Source organism: Canis lupus, chromosome 9, assembly GCF_011100685.1.
Source record: "Canis lupus familiaris isolate Mischka breed German Shepherd chromosome 9, alternate assembly UU_Cfam_GSD_1.0, whole genome shotgun sequence".
NCBI classification, from domain to species: Eukaryota; Metazoa; Chordata; class Mammalia; order Carnivora; family Canidae; genus Canis; species Canis lupus.
In genome coordinates, this window is record NC_049230.1 from 1,100,480 (window position 1) to 1,116,080 (window position 15,601).

General features: G+C 63.9%; 2 protein-coding genes and 1 long non-coding RNA gene across 10 annotated transcripts; 2 read left to right on the forward strand and 1 right to left on the reverse strand.

The window, feature by feature from the left end:
* Positions 1-1,197: 1,197 nt before the first annotated feature.
* On the reverse strand, positions 1,198-10,405 carry LOC102154270. 7 transcript variants are annotated; one of them, XR_005364112.1, is made up of 4 exons: positions 10,058-10,405; positions 5,684-7,563; positions 2,693-5,315; positions 1,198-2,578 (listed from the first exon to the last, which is right to left on the reverse strand). It is a non-coding gene; the product is annotated as an uncharacterized LOC102154270 (long non-coding RNA). The 7 variants fall into 7 exon arrangements; XR_005364109.1 differs by having other exon boundaries at positions 2,693-5,876; positions 7,385-7,563; positions 10,058-10,395; XR_005364110.1 differs by having other exon boundaries at positions 2,693-3,032; positions 5,190-7,563; positions 10,058-10,378.
* Positions 8,244-10,639, forward strand: LOC607806 (carbonyl reductase [NADPH] 2-like). 2 transcript variants are annotated; one of them, XM_038546274.1, is made up of 8 exons: positions 8,244-8,392; positions 8,912-9,009; positions 9,134-9,288; positions 9,381-9,423; positions 9,511-9,610; positions 9,741-9,805; positions 10,091-10,208; positions 10,306-10,639. In XM_038546274.1, exons 1-8 carry the CDS (start codon positions 8,341-8,343, stop codon positions 10,407-10,409), a joined length of 735 nt encoding a protein of 244 aa, XP_038402202.1. In that variant the 5' UTR covers positions 8,244-8,340; the 3' UTR covers positions 10,410-10,639. The 2 variants fall into 2 exon arrangements, with proteins under 2 accessions (XP_038402202.1, XP_038402201.1); XM_038546273.1 differs by having other exon boundaries at positions 8,288-8,392; positions 8,834-9,009.
* A 2,215-nt stretch (positions 10,640-12,854) lies between these two features.
* DCXR (dicarbonyl and L-xylulose reductase) lies at positions 12,855-14,890 on the forward strand. The gene is made up of 8 exons (XM_038546275.1): positions 12,855-12,964; positions 13,263-13,360; positions 13,763-13,917; positions 14,013-14,055; positions 14,133-14,232; positions 14,323-14,387; positions 14,477-14,594; positions 14,721-14,890. Exons 1-8 carry the CDS (start codon positions 12,913-12,915, stop codon positions 14,822-14,824), a joined length of 735 nt encoding a protein of 244 aa, XP_038402203.1. The 5' UTR covers positions 12,855-12,912; the 3' UTR covers positions 14,825-14,890.
* The last annotated feature ends 711 nt before the right edge of the window (positions 14,891-15,601 follow it).

The window sequence follows — 15,601 nt, forward strand, 5'->3', positions numbered from 1 at the left end:
CCTCCCAGCTCTGGGCCCCCAACCGCCTGAGGCCACTTTCCCAGCCAAGCTCAGGACAAGGCCCAGGCTGCCTGGACCCCGGAAGGTGGGCACCTCTCTGAGGGGCTCGTGTAAGAACCTGAGGGGCGCCTGGGGGACTCAGTCAGCCGAACGTCCCGCTCTGCATCTCAGCTCGGGTCTTGATCTCGGGTTCCTGAGTTCCAGCCCCGCGTCAGGCTCCACACTGGGCTGCAGCCTCCTAAATAAATAAATAAGCAGCTTGAAGCCACACCCATGGCCCCCCGGCCCCCAGCCTGTCCCCCGTTTCCCTCGCCTGGGAGAAAGGAGAAAAGCTGCCAAACGTGTGGCTGAGTGGCTGAGTGGCGGAGCTGCAGACTGGGATCAAGTCCCGGGGGCGTGGGTGGGCCCAGGGACCTCCGCAGCCCTGGCCCTCCCCTCAGGGGGCAGCCCCGTGGCTCTCCCAGGTGGCTCTCCCCCGAGGCTCTCCCTCGGGCATCCCCTTACAGCCGCTGCCTCCGAGCCTCGGGCAGGAGCTCCTCAGCCTCCGGGGACATCTGCCCACAGGCCCTTCGGGTCTACCCCTTGTCCCTTCTGCATCGCCCCAGTGTCCTGGGTGCAGGGGCCTCAGGCCTGAGCCCAGCAGAGAAGCTGTCAGCAGTCAGAGGGCGGCTCCGGCCCAGGCCCCGGGAGCCTCCGGGCAAGTGACCCTGATGCCCAGGTGTCCCCTCGCGTGCCCGGGCCCGCACTAGGCTGCCAGGCAGTGAACTCCCAAGAGGCCAGACACCACCTGGCCCAGGTGGGGTCAGGGCCTTCCGGAGACGGTGGATGCAGGGGGCCTCCCTGAGGCTGCCAGCGGCTCAGCAGGGGCCAGGCTCGGGCGCAGCCACGGGGTAAGGGTCTGCCCCAGACGGGCTGCCATCCCACGGGGCCTGACGACGGGGTGCGGACGCGCTGCTCCCGGGTCCTCCGGAACCAGGACCCACACGGTGGCCCGGGCGATGCGACCTCCAAGGTCTTAGGTCTTTTCAAGCCACTCAGTGTCCAGAAGAAAACAAAATACAATGTCGAGGTGCCCCTGGCGTCCCCCGGAGGGGCGAGCGCCCCGTCTTCACCCACGGGTGTACTCAGAGCTCCCGGTGATTCTTACTTTGCTCCTCCCTGCTCCCTGCCACCCCGCTCTTGCTCTAAAATAAAAAAATCTTTTAAAAAAACAACGAATGTGCCGTTTGTTCGTTCACTCATTCCTCACTCCACAGACACGGTTGGAAGCACAGTCTCTGCCAAGTGCCAGGGAGACAGTGGTGGACGGCACACCTGTCCTCCTGGGGTTCAGGCTGTCACGTCAGCCCTGGGGTCACCTGGGGTGCAAGAACCCAGAGGGGCGACCCCCAGAGAAGCTGACATTCCAGCCTGGCTTCCTGGGCCCAGAAGCCCAGACGGTGAGGGAGCAGAGAGCCAAGCAGGCAGCGGCCAGCGGGGAGGGAGCCCGGGCCTCTCCCGGCAACACGCAGGAGCAGCAGGGCTGAGAGCTGGGCTGGGAGAGCGCAGGTGGGCTGGCCTGGGGGATGGGAAACGGGATGCAGGCAGACCCTCGTGGAGCTCGTGGAGTGGAGCCAGCGGGTCCTGGTGGGCCGAGGCGGCCAGCGGAGCATGAGGAAAGGCCTAAAACAGCGCAGGCTCGGGGCGTGGGTGGTGACAGGGCCCGGCAGAGGCGGCCGCTCCAAGAGAAGCCACTCGCTCAGTGTGAACAGCACAGGGCAGCCCCGGTCCCTCGGCCTTCCTGGCACCGAAGTGCCCTTGGGAGGCGGTGGTGGTTTCCAGGCGCCGTGCCCACCGGCACCCTCCCCGCCTCACCACCTTCTGGAGGGACAGAGTACAGTCCTGCGACCCTGCCTGTCCACACCTCCCGGTCACAGAAGTTTCTAGGTGGCATCCCCACTGCTTCCTGCTCAAGTGTCCCCTGTGGGGTGTGGCTGCCAGTTTCAGGCAGGTCTGCTCAAGTGCACTCTCCTTGTCCTGAGAAACAGGAAAAGTACTTAAAACCTCCCTCCCTCTTAAGGAGGGAACCTGAGAAGTTGAGAAGTTTGCTCGGAGGCTTGGGAAGGACCTTTGTCCAGCTGCAGCCAGGCCTTTCACGTGGGGTTTCTGGGCACCCGGGTCTCCCCACCCCCCACCCACCTGCCAGCACCTGCCGCATGAGAAGCCAGAGTCCTCGGGGCCTCAGCGCCCTGCCCACTGTCCTCCCTGCCCTGCTGCCCTGGCCCAGCTCTGTGGCAAGCGTGTGCTGGGCTGCCCTCCCCGGCAACCCCCGGGCCTGTGCAGCGGGCAGGCAGTGAGGCAGGGCCTGGGGCGCCACTAGGGCTGCACACAGGGGGCTCACGCACAGGGTCTCCTGGGGAAGGAGCTGCTGAGAACAGCTTCTCTCTGCAGGTGTTTTTCTGCAAGTGAGAGCAGACAGGAGCCGTAGTTGGGGGGGCTGAGGGGGTGCTGGGAGCAGAGGGCAGAGGGCGGGGGGCCGGGGTCAGCACTGGAGGAGGTAGGCTGTCAGCCCAGGGGGAGGAGGGTCGATGTGAAGGGTCTGTGGAGAGAAGAGGAGGTGAGAAGGACTGGGAACCACGGGTGGTCACTGGAAAGTTCAGAGGCCAGGTGGTTTGTGGGGACCCAGCACACAGCCTGCTACTCCCGGACTCACCTGGGCGCTAAGTGCAGGTGGGACCGGGAGGCTCAGCGCAGCTGCAGGGGGAAGCAAGCACTCCCAGGTCTGCTCTGAGAGCCCCCACGCCACCCGCTGCGAGGACCAAGTTCCAGAGGGTGCAGCCATGAGGTGACGAGGTGGCAGAGGCTGCACAGCTGGCCCCGGGCCCGGGGGGCGTCGGGGAGGCTTCCTCATGTCAGGGCCCTGGGGTTCCGGGGCTTGTGATTGCAGCGCGGGTCTGGCCTGTGGCAACAGGGCTTAGCAACTGCAGCCTGGAGCAGCCCCAGTGGCTCAGAGGTTTAGCGCTGCCTTCGGCCTGGGGTGTGATCCTGGAGACCTAGGATCAAGTCCTACATTGGGCTCCCTGCATGGAGCCTGCTTCTCCTTCTGCCTGTGTCTCTGATGAATAAATAAATAAAATCTTAAGAAAAGAAAAAAGAAAAGAAAAGGAAAGAAAAGAAAATTGCAGCCCAGGGAAGCATCATCCCCAGGAGACCATCCCCATCTCCGACAGCGGTGGCGAGGTCAGGGGTCCCAGGGCCACCCTCAGCTTTCGTAAGTCGCTAGAGCAATCCACAGAAGCCCGGAAGGTGCTGCATTTAGGATCACAGTTTTATTACAGCAAATGGAATCAGAAAACCACCATAGGGAGAGACAGGGTGGCACCTGGCGGGGTGGGGGGCCTTCCCACGGTCTCTTCCCCTCGGAATCCTGGCCTGTGACACTGAGCACATGCTGCCAACCCGGGAAGCTTGCCTGTCCTGGTGCCGGGGGCTTGGGGCGCTCGCTTGCCCACTGGCTGTGTGGCCGCCGGCCCGCAGACTACCGCCCTCCCCACAGGTGCCCATCTCGGGCGGCCCCCCCACCCCGCATAAATCAGCCCCCAGACTACCCACAGCGAGGCCCCATACACCGAGATGCTCGTCAGGAGGGACGTTGCAGAGGCTCGGAGTCAGGAACCCAGGGCCAGAGGCCAGGGCCAGACCCCACCGGCCCGCCCTTCTCCCTCAGGGGTTTGGCCAGGGACGCCCATGCAGCGCGGCTGAGTGACTGCTCCCCATCCAAGCCTCGGGCTCCTGCCAGCCGGGCCACACCCTTCCTGCGGCCTGTTTCACGGTCCCCTTCCCTCTGGGTCCAGCACACGCAATCCAAGCGCAGAGCACAAGCCAGACGTGGTTCCTCATGCTGTGCAGTGAGGAGCCAATACCCTCCTTTAGGAGGCAGTGATGAGCCCGTGTGAGAGGCCCTGGGGTGGGGGCGCGCGTGGGGGTTGGCAGGGGGCTCGCGGGAGGCTGCGGGAGGCCGTGGGGCTGCCCTGTGCCCCGGCCGCTGGGGGGGCGCATGTTGGCACCTGTGCGCATCTGCAGGCCCTGGCCCTGCCCCCATGGCCTCTGGGTCCCAGGCTCACACAGACACTGGCAGCGGCTGGGACCCCACAGGAGGCTGGGCCTGGGGCTGGCGGAGGCCTGCTTCGCTGCTCACGGTGGGCTGTGCCCCATGGTGTCTGCGTTCCTGTGCCCGCAGCTGCGCACCACTCCACAGCAGGGGGGTGGGGGGCAGGGGGACGGGGATACAGGGCATGTGGGGATGGCAGGGACGGTGGGGGGGCAGGGGGACAGGGGCGGCGGGCTGTGCTGGCTGCTTCTCCTGGCGCAGAGACACAGGGGAAGGGGCAGTCCCAGCACAAGGCCTGCACAAGGGACCCGAAAGTATCCTCAATGGTCCTGGAAGCACTGAGCTTCTGCAGATGCATGCTCAGTGTCACCCCGAGTGATGGTGCCAGGGGACCGCTCGGGCCCCAGGGACACTGTGTGAAAGCAGCAGCACCAACCGCTGAAGCACCGAGGGCACACTGGGGCGGGTCGCGGGGTCGCACTTTGCACCCAGTGCGGGGAGCCTAGTGTCCCTCTGCCGAGAGGCCGCGGCAGCCGGGCTGCATCATCCTGCCGCACAGGCCCCGGGCAGCTCTGGCCGCTCGCACAGCGGTCCGTCCGTCCGTCTGTCCGCTGGGCCAAGTAGCAGCGTGACTTTGGGGACGGGTGTGCGGGACTCCGTGTGGGGACAACGGGCTGGGAGCGGCGCCGAGGGTGGAGGGCACACAGAGCGGAGAGGGCAGCCTGGCGTAGGCCTCCGCCCTCGGGCATCGGGGGGCACCGGGTCGCACAGCCGCCGCCGCCCACCGCCTGCAAGGCCGTGGCACGAAGGGCACGAAGGGCGGATGCGGGCGGCTGCTCCTCCGCAAGGCGGGGAGGGAAGGTCACGGCGGCTCCTCTGCCCCAGAGAGCGGCGGGGTGGGGGTGGGGAGGGCCAGCGGGGCGCCGATCCCCCAGGACGACGTGTGGCCATGACGTGTGGCCATGACGTGTGGCCACCGCGCTGGGCCGCAGAGCTGGGCACAGTCAGAGGGTGGGGGCCGGGCCGGGCGGGTGTCCACGCGGGCGCTTCTCCCTCCCGTCCCGCTCCCGCCCCAGCTCCGGTGCCAGGGCGGCCTTACCTGGAAGTGAAGTCAGACGTGCTGTGGCCCGTCCCCCTGGGTGGGTGGACAGCCCACGGGGCCCAGACCCGAGTCCTCTCTGGCGCCTCGGAGACAGCGTGGCCACAGGGGATGCTTGCCGAGGCGCTGAGGACAGATGTGAAGTGGGAGGACGACGCTGCGCCTGCGGTGGTCAGAGCTGACACCCCAGTCCCACCACCTTCCATCCGTGAGACCCGGGCCTCTCCCCGCTGCCTCTGACGGAGACCCACAGCGTCTACTCACGACGGAACACGGGGCAGGCCCAGCTGAGGGACTTTCTACCAAAGAACTGACCTCTGGGGCACCCGGGGGGCTCAGGTGGCTCAGGTCATGATCCCGGGGTCCTGGGATCGGGTCCTGCAGCCTGCATCGTTGGGCTCTGCTCCACGGGGAGCCTGCCTCCTCCCTCCTCCTCCCCATGCCCCCTGCATGCGGTCTCTCAAAGAAAGAAAGAAAAAAAAAAAAGAACTGACCTGCAGTCTTCAGAAATGTCAAGGTCATAAAGGTCAAGGAAAGACTGAGGAGGGTTCCCAGTGAGGGAGATGAGAGACCAGGCAGCCCCAAACCCAGGGGGAGCCTGCTCTGGATGCTTCTCCTGCACAGAACTGACACGGGGGATCCAGGCAAGAGGAGTGAGGTCCAGGGACGGCCGAGCCACCAGGACGCCTGCGCAGGGGGTGGGCCTGTTGATGGCCTTGATTGCAGTGACCGGTTCACCGCCCTTTGCCAAGGCCCCCAGGTGTATCCGTTCAGTGTTGCTCAAAACCATCAGCCCAAACTGCAGTCACTGAAGACAGAGACCCCTGACCCAGTGGACCTGGGCACAGCCCGGCAGCGCTCGGAAGCAAACTGAGAAACCCCGCTCCACCCCCCCCCCCTCCCGGAGGCCGCCTTGCCTTCGCCTTGCCTTCTCCCGTTCCCTCTCTTCCTTTGAAAACCTGTCCTTGAGACCTGGGGTGGCTCTGCCTTCCACCCAGGGCGTGATCCCAGGGTCCTGGGATTGAGTCCCACATTGGGCTCCCTGCAGGGACCCTGCTTCTCCCTCTGCCTTGTGTCTCTGTCTCTCATGAATAAATATAAATAAAACCTTTAAAAATAAATAAATAAAAAATAAACAAAAATGTGTCCTTTCCTGCTGCTCAGCGGGGCCTCTCTCTACTCCCCTAGGTGGGAAGATGCCTAATCCACAAATTGACTGAGAAACCCAATTAGATCTTGCAAATGTACTCAGGTGAGTTTTTGTCACTTCACAGTGCCTATCAGTTAAATCTCGAGGAAGCCGTTCTTTTTAAAAAGAACATCACTGGGCTAGTTAACGAGACCTGGATGGGAGCTAGTGACACGTGCTGCTAGACTCCCGGCTATCGTGTGTGTGTGCATGTGCACAAGCATGTGCTGTGCTTGTGCAGGATAACATCTGTGTTTGAAAGAAGCAGACATGAAGCTACTTGGAGGTGACAGGGTGTGTTTTACTCTCAGATGGTTTAGGGGGAGGAGACTCTGGCATCCTTGTAATTCTGAATTATCTCAAAAACTATCTGTAACATTTGGAACGTGTCAGGAACTTGGTGGTGACCGTGGAGGAGAGGGGCACCTGCTGCTGGGTTCTGATTTGGGGTGTGGGTTAATGAAAGCAGGGAGATGTTTTTAACCTGCAGGTGTTTGGGAGAAGGCTCCCAGAGGGACTTCTGTGCACAGATCAGGCAAGGGGCGGGCGGAGGGTGGGGGCTGTCCCCCAGGCCACGTGGAAGCCAGCTGCGGGGCCTCTGGCAGGGGTGGGGCAGGGGCACTCCGTGCTGGGGATCTGGGTTTACACCTGAGGGTCCCATGGTTGGCGAAGGCTTAGCTGTAGCAAAGGTCGCGCTTCCCAGCCAGCCCTCAGTGCATAATGGGGCCTGCCGGGCACGGGACAGATTCAGCCTTCCACCCCCACAGCTGGCACCCTTGGAGATGAATTTCTAACAAGTATCTGGGAAGAAAGCCAGATGGAATGTGCTGTGTCATACCCAGGGTGAGGGTTGCCAACCTTCTACCCCCAAGGCAAGCCCACCTGGGTGCTCTGGAGTTCAGGGGTCTCAGAGACGCAGGATGGCTCTCAGGACAGGAGCCTGTCTTGCTGGGGCTGCACCTGGTATCTGGCCAGGTCTGAGGGAGGGAGAGGCGGCAGGGCTCACCTGCATGTCCGGGCCACACCTGGAGGGCCTGGCGGGGGTGTTCATGTGCCCTGAACGCAGGACCTCCGGACGGTGGCTTTGGTCCCACAAGGCCCCTTGCACAGGACTGGGAGGCGCTCAGGACATGCCCCCGGCTCATCCCCATCAGAAGCCACAGGGATCAGTGGCTCCTCGGGCACCTGGAAGAGTACATCGGATTTGCACGGAGATGAAATGCAAAAGGCGGGGAGGGAGGGAAACCAGAGAAGGACAGCTGGGGAAGGAGAGGACCCCCCCTCCCAGAGCCACACCTGAGAGGGAATGTGGGCACCTCAGGACAGCCACTCCTGTGGACAGGGCTCAGCGCTGGGCGGGTGGCCAGAGGGTAGGAATTCCCGGGCTGGCCAGGGGCAGGTGAGGAAGACTCTGGAGCCGCAGTGGCCCCCACGCTGGGGCCCCGGTGGAGTCAGGGTCAGGAGGGCAGGAGGCCAGCCTTGAGCCCAGCGTGCCTTGGCCACTGTCTCCAACCAGCCAAGAACAGGCATGGCCCCAGTCTAGGATTTATTTTTATTTACTTTTCCAAAACTCAGCGTTGAGCTTTGGGCCAGCACCTGTGAGGTATGGGTGAGGAGGGCAGCAGATTCCTGTGAACAGTGGTGAAGCGTCTGCCTTCGGCTCAGGTCATGAACAAGGTCCTGGGATCAGCCCAGTGTCCTTGCTCAGCAGGGAGCCTGCTTCTCCCTCCTCCTCTGCCCTTCCCCCTACTTGTGCTCTTTCACACCCACAAGCTCTCTCTCTGTCAAGTAAATAAAATATTAAAAAAAGAAGATTCCTGTGAACAAGGAAACAGAGCTGCTGTGATGCCCCACCCTGTGCCCCCAGCCCTCCTTCCTCAACGCCCCCACAACGGCCCGCCCCAGGCCTTTAAAACCTCCATGCCTTCCTCTCCCGCTGGAGGGAGGCTCTGAGTGAGCACCATGCAGCTGAATTTCAGCGGCCTGCAGGCCCTGGTGACAGGGGCAGGGAAAGGTGGGTATGTGTAGAGCAGGTGAGGGTGCGGGAGGGGCTGAGCTGGAGAGGAAGGTGGGGTCTTCCCTGAAGCCTCACAGGCCTGTGTTGGGGATCCTGGGAGTCCCTGCATGCCTGTCACAGACCGCCCCGCCAGCAATTATCGCCCCCCTGCACTCCTAGCAGCCCCTGGACCTGAGCCCAGGCTGATGTCCACCACCTAGCAGGCTGTGTTGGAACAGGACACTGGCCACTCCCTGGTCAGTGCAAGCAAGTCCCCCGCCCCTAGATAGTGGCCCTCAGGCTCAGAGATCCATCTGGGACCTCTTCCCCCGGCCCAGTGGGAAGGAGCTGCTCTCCGGGGCCTCCCGTGGTCAGATCCTGGCTGGCAGAGATTCTGACTCAGACGGCCTCTTGCCCCATGGTGTCCATCCTCTGGCCAGCACCTTGTTCTTTCCTCAGTGAAAGGGGCTGCAGCCCTGGCCCTCAGCCTTGAGCTACATGTACTGAGCCATCTGCTCACCCACTGCACCCCTGCAGGGATCGGGAGAGACACTGTGAAGGCCCTGCATGGCCTGGGAGCCAGAGTGTTAGCCGTGAGCCGCACCAACACTGACCTGGTCAGCCTCTCCAAGGAGGTGAGGCACATAACCTCCACCCCACCCCCTCACCCCCAGCGCCAGGGCCAGAGCCTGCTCCCACACACCTTTGTGAGCCTGCTGGGACCACCTCCTTTGGTCACCAGCCAATGCTTCTCCACAGTGCCCTGGGATAGAGACCGTGTGTGTGGACCTGGGTGACTGGGAGGCCACGGAGCGGGCGCTGGGCAGCGTGGGCCCTGTGGACCTGCTGGTGAACAACGCTGCCGTGGCGCTGCTGCAGCCCTTCCTGGAGGTCACCAAGGAGGCCTTCGACAGGTGGGGAGTAGGAGAGCTGGTAGACTGGGGCAGGGTTGCTGAGATCGTGGGGCAGATGTGGCCACGCACTTGACTCTATGCCCCTCCCCCAGGGCCTTCAACGTGAACTTGCGCTCGGTGGTCCAGGTATCCCAGGTGAGCCAGGGGGAGGACAAGGCCCAGCGATAACAAGGCCCAGGTGGGAGCACGGTGGGGTCAGATTGCCCCTCTCTTGGCTTCTAGATTGTGGCCCGGGGCATGATCCACCGTGGAGTGCCTGGCTCCATCGTCAATGTCTCCAGCATGGTGGCCCATGTCACCTTCCCCAACTTATCTGTCTACAGTGAGTCCCTCTGCCCAGCCTGTAGCCCCGCCCCCCACATTCCATGCAGGAGATGCTGGGCTCCAGGCTTAGCCTCTGTGCAAAGAAGGCTGAATCCCTAAGTGTCCTCAGCACTGCCCTCCCTCCACAGGCTCTACCAAGGGTGCAATGACCATGCTCACCAAAGCCATGGCCTCAGAGCTGGGGCCATACAAGGTGGGCGTGGAAAGGGGGCCCTGAGGGACAGGGGTGGGGGGGGCCACAGGAGGTGGGTCTGCAGGCACAAGGTAGGTGCTGGGGAGTGGGGCTTGCAGCTGGCAAGGGTCATGGGCAGCATGGGGCGTGGGGTATGGGAGAGGCCTGAGGGGGATCCGAGGCTCTGGCAGTGGGGTCAGAGATTGGACACGGAAAGTAAGTTCTGCGGGGCGGCGGTGGGGGGGGTGGGGGGGGCAAGGGGGGCTCACCTACCTGCTGAGGCCGTCGTTGGCCCCCGGGCCCTAGATTCGGGTAAACTCCGTGGACCCTACGGTGGTGCCGACGGCCATGAGCCAGAAGATCCTGACGGACCCCGAGTTAGTCCGGAAGCTGAAGGAGCGGCACCCGCTGCGGAAGTTCGCTGGTGAGCGGGGCTGCGGGGAGCGGGCACGGGCGGGGCGGGGCCGGGGCTGCCGGGACGCGCCCCCGCTGACCCCGCCTGCCCCCGCCGCAACCCGCAGACATGGAGGACGTGGTCAACAGCATCCTCTTCCTGCTCAGCGACCGCAGCGCCTCCACCAGCGGCTCGGGCATCCTCGTGGACGGCGGGTACCTGGCCTCCTAGGGCGCCGGCGCGGGCGAGCCAGCGGGGCTCAGCTCGGTCCACCGGGCCCCGCCCCCGCCCGCCCCGGCCCCGCCCCGGCCCCGGCAGCCCATCTCCGGTGCAGGCTCCGTGTGTGGCCGCGCTCCGCACCCACAGCCGCGCCGCCGTGAAACTCGCCTCATCGCCCCCGCCCGCTGTGTCCTCCGTCGCTGGTGGGATTTGCCTAAATAAACGGAAGCCATTGTCCTGGATCCGGTGCTTGCCGGGTTTGGAGGGAGGCGCCGGGAGGTGAGGGGGCGGATCCCCGGCCGCCGGGACTCCCCGCGACCTGGCTCCTGGCTGCAGGGCTGCGCCTTGTTTGCACAGAGAGCCTCGCGGCCCATGCTCTTCCCCAGAGCAGCGCAGCAGCCCTGCGCGGAGGCCAGAGGGCAGGGCAGAGGGCGGCTGCGGCCACCTTCCCCACCCCGCAGCTCCGACCGCCAGCAGCCGGGCGGCTGCGGGTCTGGGAGCTGGGGAAGGTGCCCTGGACTGGACCAGGCCATCCCTCGGGAAGACGGGACCGGCCCCCAGCCGCTGGGACGGGGCGGTGCTGGAGCAGCCCAGTTTATCCCGCACACTTCCCTCCCCGCACCAGACCACTGGCCGGAATGGGTCCGCAGTGGGGCCTGCCTGCTGTCCCGGCAGAGTCCAGACCCAACAGGTCTGCGGGCCCTGTGGGGTTTCACTGGAGCTCGCCTGAGTGGAGCCCCCACATGGCAACCGCGGGGTGATGCAGCCTGTGGTGGTCCCTCAGCTAGACTGGGAAAGCGTCCCTCCCTGGCCCAGGAAGTGGGGAAGAGGGGTTGGGTGGGTACTGCGGGGCTAGGAGAGCCTCCGGCCCTGGCGGTGGTGGGCACAGCTCGGGGCATTTCTGGCCAACCTGCAGGGCCCTCCCGCAGCAGGGCTTGTGGCAGCTGGACTGACCCACTGGGGATCACAGGACAGGTCAGAGGGTTTGGACACCGTTCTGAGGTCAAAGGAAAGTCACAGAAGGGATCTAAGCTGATGTGCCTTCCCAAAAGGACCTCAGGTGGCCTCCGGCAGGCAGAGGACAGGGTTTGCTGGGAAGCCACAGGGTGTGCACCTCAGGGCCAGGCTGGGTGGGGAGGACTCCCTTGGCTGTTCTCCAGGGGCTTCTCAGGTCTGTGCTGTATGCTGCCCTGGCTACCGTCTCCTCCAGCCTGTCCACTCCTCTGGGCCCAAAGCCCCAGCAACCCAGAGGCCCTGCAATCACCGAGTCCCTATTCTTGACCACAGAAGGGACTCCAGGCAGTTCTAGGCTTTCTCACCATGACCCACATATCAGCTTTTATGGGTGAGGCAGTGCACACGCAGGCTCATATATGTCTGTAAATGACCCCACAGCCTCAGGAAGCAAAGCTTGCCATCGCTGGACACCACCCCGACAACCCCAATCCCATGTCTCCTTATCCTGCCCCAAGTGTTTTATTTTTTTTTAATTTTTTATTTATTTATTTATGATAGTCACAGAGAGAGAGAGAGAGAGAGAAAGAGAGGCAAAGACACAGGCAGAGGGAGAAGCAGGCTCCATGCACCGGGAACCCGACGTGGGATTCGATCCCAGGTCTCCAGGATCACGCCTTGGGCCAAAGGCAGGCGCCAAACCGCTGCGCCACCCAGGGATCCCGTTTTATTATTATTTTTTAAGATTTTATTTATTTACGAGAGACACACAGAAAGAGAGACAGAGAGACAGAGACAGACACAGGCAGAGGGAGAAGCAGGCTCCATGCAGGGAGTCCGATGCGGGACCCATCCAGGGTCTCCAGGATCACGCCCTGGGCTGCAGGCGATGCCAAACCACTGCACCACCGGGGCTGCCCTGCCCAAGTGTTTTAAACAGCTGGTGGTCTCGGGCAGCCCAGGTGGCCCAGAGGTTTAGAGCCGCCTTCAGCCCAGGGCGTGACCCCGGGGTCCTGGGATCGAGTCCTGCCTCGGGCTCCCTGCATGGAGCCTGCTCCTCCCTCTGCCTGTGTCTCTGCCTCTGTCTCTGTCTCTCTCTGTGTGTCTCTCAGGAATAAATAAAATCTTTAAAAAAAAAAAAAAAAAGGAGCTGGTGGTCTTAAGTGGGCAGGCCTTTACACTGGGGTTCAGCCCCCTGGAAGTTCGAGTGGACCTTTGCGGCAGTGGCTTCTTCAGGCTGACAGTTGTCCAAGTGAAGCGGCTGAGCCACACCGGGGACGGGGCAGGAGGGCCAGGCCGTCCTCCCGCGCCGCGGCGCCTTCTCCGGCCGCCACCGACCACCCCTGGGTCTGCAACCGCCCGCCGGGAGGAGACGCGCGGAGGTTGACCGGCCGCCCCGCCGCGCCCGCCCCCTCGGCCCGCCCCTCCCCCGCCCCGGGCGGTGCTCTCGCAATGTCCCCGCCCCACCGGACACCGGCCTGTGACTGGTCCCCCGCGCCCCGCCCCGCCCCGCTCCCGCCTGCGGTCGGGCCGCGCCGCGCGCAGAGTCGGAACCGCGGCCATGGAGCTGGGGCTCGCGGGCCGCCGGGCGCTCGTCACGGGGGCGGGCAAAGGTGGGCCTGCGGGGCTGCCGGGCTCCGGGGGTCCAGGGGGTGGCCGGGGTCCGGGAGGAGGGGTCTGGGGGTTGCCGGGGTCCAGGGGACAGGGTCCGGGGGTCCAGAGGGTGGCCGGGGGTCCAGGCCGTGGCTGGGGTCCGCGGGTCGGGCTCCAGGTGTCCAGGGGGTGGCCGGGGTCCAGGAGGAGGGGTCCGGGGTCCAGGGGGTGGCCGGGGTCCAGGAGGAGGGGTCCGGGGGTCCAGGCGGCGGGGGTCGGGGGGCAGCGGTGCGCCACACCCACCCACACTCCCTGCAGGCATCGGGCGCAGCACGGTCCAGGCGCTGCACGCCATGGGGGTGCAGGTGGTGGCAGTGAGCCGGACCCAGGCCGACCTGGACAGCCTGGTCCGTGAGGTAGGCTCCACCCTGTCCCCCCGCCACCCCGCCACGGGCCACGAGCCACGCGCAGGCGCCAGGCGCTGAGGCTGACCGGGGACCCTCAGCAGCCCCTCCCGGGGCACAACCGGATGTCCGTGGGTGGCCAAGTGTCGGGGGAATGGCGCTGCCGCCTGGGCTTGAAAGGAGCCAGAAACGGCTGCCCTGCAGCCTGGGGTGCGGGCAGTGGACCGGCCAGGGGCCCAGGGGCCGTGTTGGTGCCTCAGCCACCTCCTTCAGCGGCCTGGGGCGCCGGACCCTCCGGGACCTCTAACCCCTCCCGGTCGGCCTGGAAGGCCTCACGTGGCAGAGGCCCAGCTGTGCGCCCCCCCCTCCCTGGGCATGGAGCCTCCCCCAGCTGTGCCCCCCCCATACACACAGTGTCCCGGGGTGGAGCCCGTGTGTGTGGACCTGGGTGACTGGGAGGCCACGGAGCGGGCGCTGGGCAGCGTGGGCCCCGTGGACCTGCTGGTGAACAATGCTGCCGTGGCGCTGCTGCAGCCCTTCCTGGAGGTCACCAAGGAGGCGTGTGACACGTGAGCCGGCCAGGGTTGGGGAACCCTAGGGCAAGGGCTGGCCCCTGCGGCAGCAGGCCCCAGTCCCTGACCAGGGTCTCCCCATCTGCCTCCAGGTCCTTCCACGTGAACCTGCGGGCCATCATCCAAGTGTCCCAGGTGAGCTGCCTTCAGGGCAGGGGTGGGAACGGCCGGTGGGTGACTAGTTCTGCCTCACGTTCCCTCTGCAATTCCAGATTGTGGCCCGTGGCTTAATAGCCAGGGGAGCCCCAGGGTCCATCGTGAACATCTCCAGCCAGGCCTCGCAGCGAGCAATAGCCAACCACAGCGTCTACTGTGAGTAAGCCCCCCACTCCGCCCTCGCCTGACCCCACGGACCCCCAAGCCTGTGGCCAGCTCGGACTCCAGGCATGCCGCTCCTCACAGGCTCCACCAAGGGTGCCATGGACATGCTGACCAAGGTGATGGCTCTGGAGCTTGGGCCACACAAGGTGAGCCCTGTGGGATGCCTCCTACCACCCAGCCCACATACCCTGGGCAACTAGTCTGCCTTGCTGACCTCCCTATCCTCCTGGTGCAGATCCGTGTGAACACGGTGAACCCCACAGTGGTGATGACCCCCATGGGCCAGGCCAATTGGAGCAACCCTCAGAAGGCCAAGACCATGCTGGATCGAATCCCACTTGGCAAGTTTGCGGGTGAGTCAGGCAGGAGCCCAGCTGGAAGTTGCACCAGTAGCCCCAGTGCCTGCCTAGATGAGGGGTGGGAAGGGAGGATGGAGGAGCACCCCCTCACCTGTGCCCTGACTCCCACCCTGCCTGCAGAGGTGGAGAACGTGGTGGACACCATCTTCTTCCTGCTGAGTGACCGGAGCAGCATGACCACGGGTTCCGCTGTGCCGGTGGATGGGGGCTTCCTGGCCACCTGAGTCTCTACCTGACACCCCTCCCCCCCCGCCACCCAGTTTCTCCAATAAACATGAGTCTTCTGCTCAGCCTGCACATTGATTCCTAGGCTCTGGCAAGTGGCCAGACGATGCAGAGTCCCGGGCTGCGTGCAGGAGTGAGTCCCCGGTGGACTCACACCCCAGGCCGGGTGGCACGTGACTCCCTTGCCTGAGGTTTTCAGGCCTGGGAAGTGGGACCTTCCAGAAGGCCAGCTCTTAAGCCTGGTGGTGAATTTGACCAAGGATGACCTTTGGCCCTGTCCAGAGGCCTTTGGGGTACAGGCAGCGGAGTCTTTAGCAGCCGGCTCTGTGGGGTAATCCTGACGTAAATGTTGGTTGATGTTCCTCAGTTAATGAGTTAGACAAACGAGAAACGAGAAAGATGGACATGGGAGCTTCGCTAATTGTCAGGGATCTGAACAACTTCCTTGTTGAATTAGATGATAGTTCTCAGATACTGGAATAACATTTTTTTTCACCTTTTTAAGAGTTCCTCACAAAGTACTGAGCACATGGGACGCAGCACGGGAGCTTGATCTGCACTTCTCTGTTGCTTTCCGTCTAGACAGTTCATGGTAAATCAAGTCCCGTGGGAGAACCTGCCTGTTGCAGCCGTGTAGACACGCAGCCATTTGATGGCATTGAGGACAGGGCTGGGGAGAATTGCGTGGTCTCCCACTTTTTTTTTTTTTACTATTGACTTATTTTTTTAAAAATATTTTTTAAAAATATTTTATTTATTTATTCATGAGAGACACA

What these genes read in the sequence shown, in the direction of transcription:
- LOC607806 (XM_038546273.1), top strand. Translation starts at nt 8,341, where the DNA reads ATGCAGCTGAATTTCAGCGGCCTGCAGGCCCTGGTGACAGGGGCAGGG. An exon ending in CCCCAACTTATCTGTCTACA is followed by an intron (nt 9,611 to 9,740) that starts GTGAGTCCCTCT and finishes CTCCCTCCACAG; the next exon opens with GCTCTACCAAGGGTGCAATG. An exon ending in CAGAGCTGGGGCCATACAAG is followed by an intron (nt 9,806 to 10,090) that starts GTGGGCGTGGAA and finishes CCCGGGCCCTAG; the next exon opens with ATTCGGGTAAACTCCGTGGA.
- DCXR (XM_038546275.1), top strand. Translation starts at nt 12,913, where the DNA reads ATGGAGCTGGGGCTCGCGGGCCGCCGGGCGCTCGTCACGGGGGCGGGC. An exon ending in TGGACAGCCTGGTCCGTGAG is followed by an intron (nt 13,361 to 13,762) that starts GTAGGCTCCACC and finishes CCATACACACAG; the next exon opens with TGTCCCGGGGTGGAGCCCGT. An exon ending in CCATCATCCAAGTGTCCCAG is followed by an intron (nt 14,056 to 14,132) that starts GTGAGCTGCCTT and finishes CTGCAATTCCAG; the next exon opens with ATTGTGGCCCGTGGCTTAAT.